The 7,500-nt window shown below is 39.3% G+C and overlaps 1 protein-coding gene across 2 annotated transcripts in view; it reads left to right on the top strand.

The window, feature by feature from the left end:
* Nucleotides 1-7,500, top strand: part of LOC138027879 (uncharacterized) — a 23,271-nt gene that overhangs the window by 6,505 nt on the left and 9,266 nt on the right. Inside the window, exons 6-15 of one of the 2 annotated variants that reach the window (XM_068875498.1) lie at nucleotides 397-524; nucleotides 2,020-2,268; nucleotides 2,956-3,048; nucleotides 3,514-3,617; nucleotides 3,702-3,803; nucleotides 4,166-4,237; nucleotides 5,198-5,328; nucleotides 6,291-6,377; nucleotides 6,595-6,660; nucleotides 6,794-6,886. In XM_068875498.1, the coding sequence (XP_068731599.1) occupies nucleotides 397-524; nucleotides 2,020-2,268; nucleotides 2,956-3,048; nucleotides 3,514-3,617; nucleotides 3,702-3,803; nucleotides 4,166-4,237; nucleotides 5,198-5,328; nucleotides 6,291-6,377; nucleotides 6,595-6,660; nucleotides 6,794-6,886 (1,125 nt within the window). Of the gene's footprint in view, nucleotides 1-396; nucleotides 525-2,019; nucleotides 2,269-2,955; nucleotides 3,049-3,513; nucleotides 3,618-3,701; nucleotides 3,804-4,165; nucleotides 4,238-5,197; nucleotides 5,329-6,290; nucleotides 6,378-6,594; nucleotides 6,661-6,790; nucleotides 6,887-7,500 lie in introns of both variants that reach the window. The other variant, XM_068875497.1, reaches the window with a different exon arrangement.

Below are 7,500 nucleotides of genomic sequence, written 5' to 3'. Positions count from 1 at the left end.
CGTAAATTGTTCTGGTGTCTTGTTATCTTTGTAATTTTATCCTGGTGTTTTATCATGGCATAGAAACCTTATAGTAATAGGGAGGTTACTAAGCACTGGGGCTTTTTAGGAACAGGCATCTAGAAAGTCTGGGAGGTGTCCCTGGGCAGTGTTTTTTCCAGACTTTGAAGTAAACCACATCTAAAGTAGCACATGATCTCTAACAACAATGTTACTCAAACATATTTTTGTCAAGGGAGATAAGAAAGGGGAAAGAACCTACTCTTCTCACTGGTGTCTTCCACTCTGACACATTTCTAATGTAAAATTTTAAACTGAGAAGCTGTCACCTTCAGTCGATATTTTAAGACATCCTCATCATTTCACTTTTGTTGTGTTTTGTTTGTTACAATGTAGTCCTTACAAGGACCAAACTGCATTGGACATAGTGACCTCTGAACATATGATGCAGCTCCTGACATCTCCTATAAAGAAAGCTGTGCCTGTTACTAATGGTAACTGTTCAAATACACACTTAGACAAAGGTATTTTAATATTCAGCTAAGTTGTGCAGTTCCTCTACCTAAGCCAGTACTTTGCTTAGCTACCATAGGGAAATATAACCAACTGAAGGCACAACTGCTACAGCACAGTCAAAATGTGCCGGAAAATTGCCGCCTACAACGAAATATCTGCCACCTACTAAAGTTCATTGATAGCAAATTAATGTGAGGTCTCCCTGAATTTACTCCTACATGTAAAATGCACCAGATACAACCACTTGAAGATGAAATTTTGGGTCAGTACGCAGCTATTACAACAGCTCTCGGGATTGGCTCAGAAAAAAATGGACCAAAACAGACAACCGATCGACGATGGACCCTAACCCTGAAAACAATAGAGCTGCGTCCTAAAGGGATCCAATGTAATTAGAGGTTGGGGTCAGGGGAGCATCCCTCCCCCCTCCCCACCCTTCTACCAGGCAAGGGCCAGATGCTGGTACAATATAATAACTTTATTTGAGGAGGGCAATAACTTATTAATGACCCTTCAGAGATTCTTGCAACAGAGTTTTGCCTATATTCCATGGTAAAAATGGAAAGTACTTTCAAGGATAACATGTGCTAAACTATCAAGAAAAGGTGCCAAATTGTTACAATGATATCAATGAAAAAACCTGTGCTTATAATATTGTCCAATCAGAAAACGATTACGGGCCAGATCAGATAATATGTGTACAAATTTCTGAGGTGCAATGTTCTGGCGTGACTGCACATGTGTATTTCTGTGAACTGGGTGACTTACTCTTGAGAAAGAACTCCTTATGTTGATCAAAAGCAATATAGTGTGGTTCAAAGTGCCCCTAACCCCAAAATATTTTTTTCGCTAAAATTAATTTTTGCACCTGTTCGAAACGCATTGCGGCCTTTTTTGTAACAAATCCTGCCTTCAAAACTTGCTACAAACCAAGCATCTTCTGTTCACAACTGAGTCAGAAGGGGAGTGGGTTTATTCCTGATCTGACATCACAAACTGATTTACATTGCATTAACTCTTTGTAAACATGCATGCAAAGTAGATTGTGATGTCAAATCAGGAAGAGACCCACTCCCCTTCTGGCTCGGGCGTGAACAGAAAATGCTTGGTTTTTCCCAAGTTTTGAAGCCTATAAAAAGGCAGGATTTGTTAGACAAAGGAAAAAAATGGCCGCAATGCGTTTCAAACAGGTGCAAAGATTTCTTTGAGCGAAAAAAATATTTTGGGGTTAGGGGCACTGTAAGCTTTGAGCTCTCTTACAGACCTCCAGCTGCTAAGCAGCCGTAATATATGTAGAGAATGTTTCTGTATAGCTCAAGCTTTAGATACTTGAAACAATAGAAGTTCACTTAAATTATAGGGGTGGTGGTGGTTCCATGAAGGTTCTGCTTCTGTTGATAGCAGCCTCAAAGATGACGTAACTGGTGATATTGAATGAAACTGCTATCATGTTGTTTTCTTAACAGTTTACAGTATTGTTTTGTTTACACTTTTAATATTTAGAATCGCTTCCTTCCGAAATCAGCACTGGTTCATCAATTCTTCCTAGCAAAAGCTCAGTAGCCGCATTTCCTTCCATTACTTCTCATTCAAAGTTGGTTTCTGCAATGGCCCCACCTGCCAACAGTGAATGTCTTGATTCCACATTTCTCCTTCTTTGGCCACACCCACAGCAAATTACGCAGTTTAAAGGCACCAGGTTTTTTCCAACATCATCACTCCCTGTTGTGCTTTATAGGGAACTTCAGTCAGGTGGGAACATGATATTCTTCATTGCATGAAAATTTTCCTCGACATTTATAGTGCAAATGCTTTTTCTTTGCCTCCCTTTATTTGCTTAGTGTAATGTCCTTCTGGAGTTTCTTTTGTTCACTCATCACCACAGCAGTTGACAACATACTGCTGATAATAATAATAATAATAGCAAGTATCACACCTTTTACCATGGAAGCTCAAAATTAATTCAGTACTATTGGTAAGAAAACATAAGTAAAATGTAAGGTCCTGGAAGTAGCAAGTTGAAAGAGAGTTAACTTGGTCACATAGTGTTAAGGTAACAAATTTTTGAAATCCAAAGAAAAATAAGAATTGATTTTTTGATCACAGGGGCACTTTAATAAGGAATCATTATTATCATCATTAACACACAAAAAACATGAAAAACCAAAGAAAAGAAACTTTGGAAAGAAAGTGTACAAATTGTTTTGTTGATAGAGACACATATTGTTTGGTTTAAATAGCCCACTTTCGATATCTTAAAATTCAGTCCTAAACAAAAGGCATCATCTCGAGGCTCTGGGGACTAAATACAAGGATTTGTATGAGTTTATTCCCGAGAGCCTCGAGATGATGCCTTTTGTTTTGGGCTGAATTTAAATATATTAAAAGTGGGCTATTGGTAACACAATCAACTCTGACAACAATGAATGTCTTTTTCAGACTGTTTCCAGGAAGTTTGTGAAATATGGAACACTTTAGAGGAGAGCTTTAAACAAGTTGGTTATTCACTAGAGCTTAGGCCAGTTGGGCTAGGTAACGTCATATTTGGTTGTACAATTCTCTTTTCCTGTGTTTATTCAATAAGGGGTATGAATATAATGGCCAGCGGAATGGGGGGGGGGGGGGAATCTTTCTGCAAGGCCTGCCCTAGTAAGTTCAAACTTGTGTGGCCATCAACCTCATTGGTTTACTGAAATAAAAAGGTCTTTTTCTAAAGAAACATAGTGTTCAATTATTGGAGGTAGTTTGGCAAATAAACTTTGTATTAGAATGTGGTGTCGTGTAAAATTGCTTCATATGCCATATCTGAGTTTGCCGCGGATGCCCTTTGATCTTACAAGAGGACGTCTTCTTCAAAAAAGAAGTGTAGAACTGTCAGTGACGTATGGGGGCCAGCAATAATTCCAGGCTATTATGAACATGACTCCTGGCTAATTTTGGAACGTTAGTGTCGCAACTCATGCATTATTCTTGTCCTGTGCTTTTTCTCATTTTTAGCATCGGAGCAGACTGTCATGGCCACTGGGAGCATCGAGTGTCAAATTTGCCCCAACTCTTTCCAAACACCAGAGTCTTATAGAATTAATATTTCAAGTGTCAAGGTATTGCGTTTATTTTATATTCAACTCCTTAATTGTGGCTGTGCATTTGGTGTCCAAACATTTTGTCATATACACTTTCAACAGGCCATTTTAACAGCCAGCGATCCACCGGCCTTGTGGTATGCTGTCAACTCGCTACTTCAGATTTTACGACTTTTCCACGGTTCAGGAATTCCTCAAGTTCAGGTACGTGTTTTGTGAAGCTCGTTCTCAATTGTTCCACCATGGTGGATCTTTTATAACGTGGTATACGCGGAGCCGATATAGTTTTTTGATGATTATAAACGTTGGTATGTTTCGCAGCATGTCTAACTTCGACTCTTAACAAACGTTCGTAGACAATGCTGCAAAGTGTTTTCCCACGTTTGCTGATGCTACACAAACAGCTCTGAGTGGTTCATGTAACCTTTGATTTTTTAAAATTTTCTCTTCAAACCATTGTAAGTCCCAAGAGAAACTGGAAACAATGCTTGTGCAGAATTATGGTATGTGAATGGCCGAATAAATAATTAGTTTCAATTTTTAACGTTTTTTGTCTTTGTTTTAAGATAAACGACTGGCCAGACTTGAAATTTAGGGGAGTGCTGTGGGATGTATCGACCGGCCGCATTCCAACTTTGGTAAGTAATCTGAAAAGAATTTTGCAGCATTTTTTGGTGAGTCGTTTCGCCCTTGTAATTAAGCGTCCAGCAACCTTACCGAAACTACTTCGGGCGATTAATTTTCATGCAATATTCAGCAACAAAACCTCTTCCCAATCAGCTCATAGTTGCTGCAGAGGTGAACAGTGTTATCCAATGGATAGAGCGGTTTTCAGTTGAGTGTCGAAAGTAATTAGTGAATTACTTTGGTTTTGCATTACTTCACTCAGTGATTGGTTCAAAGTTCTCGCGCCAGAAGTGAAACCAAAACCAATCGTGACTCGCGCGTGCACATTTTCCCGCGCTTTGTAGCGGCTAAGTGTAATTACTTCGAGTTTTGATTAGTTCACTGGATTGTCTCCGTCTTTTTTGATGGGCCAAAGTAATAACTTTGGTTTTTGTTTTACGGCGCTTGATTGAAACTTGCTATAAATAACTTTCCAAACGGGAAATCGATTGGTTTTGACGGCACTTATCCACTGATGAGTTAAAAGAGTCAGAGGAATTATGTGGAGGATTGTTTGCTTGTTCTCCCATATTCCCTTTCTGTTCAAACGCGCTCGGTTTCACTCCCAATTGACTTAAAGAAACAAAGACTGACATCGATCTTAACGGGTCACCTTTGTGGGTAAATATCCCCTGATATCTCCCATTAAGTAAGGGTTGGTTTCGCCAAACGCTCAGACTTTAAGTAAGGCTATGATTCACGCAGTTATGGACGCAATTTAAGCAATTGCGTGGAGAAGCCTGAAAATTTCAGGACTTCAACGAAGTGTCCGTTAGAATTATGAAATTTTCAGGCTTCTTTGCGCAATTGCTTAAATTGCGTCCATAACTGTGAGGATCATAGCCGTACTTGATTACATTTCCGCAGTTCAATATGTGATTCATTTCATACATCATTTCGTTCGTTGACTCTGACTTTACTTTCTTTTTCAGGAAACAATATTCTCTTTCATTGATATTTTGTCTTCCATGAAAATCAACCAGTTACAACTGTACATGCAGAACACGTTTACCTTTGCTGGACACGAGACGATTTGGAGAAATACAACTCCTTACAGCTTGCGGTAGGTGATGGACTTTGACTGGTCGACAACGTTTAAACATTCTCAAATTTTAGTTGATTCAGATTATCATCATTGAAAAAAACTCTTTCTCACTGTCATCATCATCGTCGGCCGGCTGCTATGCAGGCGACTGTAAGCTTCCTCCAGCCCTTCCTGAGGTTGGTGAGGCAGCCACCATACGGCGAGAGAGAGTGGTTACCAGAGGCTTGCCCGATCTGGTAGACTTTTCTCCTAACTTCGAAACTCAGTGACCTTCAGCCGATGATGATCTTCGACTGCGCTAGAAACCCCTGCATGCGCACTAGGAAAAAGCTAGTACACTGTACTCCGTAATCTCATCAGAAACATGATATAGAGAGCGTCCGTCAATACGATTTTTATTAGATGACGTGTTATGATTGGCCAATTAAACGGGTCGTATTCTGCACTTCAAACCGCTAGATAAAAACGTTTTTTTTTTCCTTGATTAAACTGAATATCGTGAGATAAGATAAATATCTCACTTAACGTCGTTTTCTCGGGTGGTAACCTACAGTAACACCCTAGAACTCTGAACTCGAAGTGTAACTCAATAACACTGGACAGGAACGGCTTTGAGTTGTAAGAGAAGGGGTCTGTTTTTTTAATCGTTGGTCGTGTAGCATTCATATTTCTCACAGAGAAATCTAAAAGAGTTAAAGTTTAAGTGCCATCTTTATTCCAATGTAGTGCATCTGAGCGGTAGCCCTGAGATTGGGAATGGGCCCACACGAGGACAGGGGTGAGAACATTGGCCCTATTTCCCTTGCTAGGGTTAACGTGCAGATTGACTAGCATACGAAATCTTGAAATACACTCTAATAAATGGCTCTGTCTGAGTCTGTTACAAAATGTTTCAGTTTATGAAGATTTTTTTTATATTAGCTCGCGTTTCACCCATAACTTGAAATGCAAAGTAATGTTCTTTCTTTTTCAATCTCCAGGGACATAATTAAAATAGACAGTTACTGTAAAAGAAGATATATTGAACTCGTGCCGCATATTGAAAGTTTGTCAGGATTTAGTCAATGGTAAGAAATGAACACTTGGAGAAACATTTTCAGTGTTGTTTTTTTGTAAGAAGAGCAACCCTTTATGTCGGTCTCTAGAATACTTTCAAAATATCCAAAGGAACCACTGCTTGCTCGCAAGCGTTTCATTTTTTCGGTGTAAGGACAAAACTGCCTTTACACCAAGCGTAAATCACAGCGAAGAAATTAATTGACTTATTTTTATCGCTTTTTTGAGGTTATGGTTCAAGTCTTATAAACACTTAGGCGAGGAAGAAGTCGAATATGACCCACATCAAGAAAGGTAAACCAAAAGCCCTTTACAACAAATCTTTATCGAGATATGACAGATAAACGGTAAATTCATGCTCATCGCCTGTAATGTAGTTTTCCTGTACTATTTTAATTATTGTTGTGTTTTCTGGTGTTTTCAGCAGAACGCCTTCCTGCCTCTGTCCAACCAGCGGTGAAAGCATCGCACTTGTGCGAAATCTTCATTCCCAGTCTTTTTCGTGCTTTTCATCGTCAAGGTAACCAAATGAATCCCACTTGCCTGCAGCATGTGGTGCGGCCGTGTTGTATTTCGTTAAACCCGTTCCAACGGCAACTAGATAAAACTATTAAATTAATTGAGTTAAAGCAGCTAAAACATTTTTACGTTTTCCAATAGACACCTCTGCCACAGTTTTCTTGGAAATGTGATACCACAGCCAGTTGATAGGGTTGATTTAAGGACGGTGCCTACTAATTCAAAGGTATTTTTGCGCGGTTTTATGAATATGCGGGAAAAGCAGATCTCAACAAGTGTTATTAAAATCCAAAAAGAAAATCGGGGGTAACCACGCAGTTTTCAAAGATAATTGATCAACAAGATTAGCACAAAGTTTTAAAATACAAAGCAATGTATGGCGTTCCTTTCCAAATTAAAGCTTAATTATCTCTGAAAAATGAATGGTTACCCCCAATTTTCTTTTTGGATACCAAGAGCACTTGCTAAGTTCTGCTTTCTCCGCATGAATTTAAACCGCGCAAAAATAGCCCTGCATTAGTAAGCACTACCGATAGGAAATCCGAGTATCTGGAAATTCGCAGAACGTATGCGCAATAACAATAGTAGGCACCGTCCAAATAGGGAGATTTAGTG

Source organism: Montipora capricornis, chromosome 12 (genome assembly GCF_036669925.1).
Source record: "Montipora capricornis isolate CH-2021 chromosome 12, ASM3666992v2, whole genome shotgun sequence".
NCBI lineage: Eukaryota > Metazoa > Cnidaria > Anthozoa > Scleractinia > Acroporidae > Montipora > Montipora capricornis.
The sequence above is the reverse complement of the archived record's forward strand: the minus strand, read 5'-3'. Positions and strand labels throughout refer to the sequence as shown.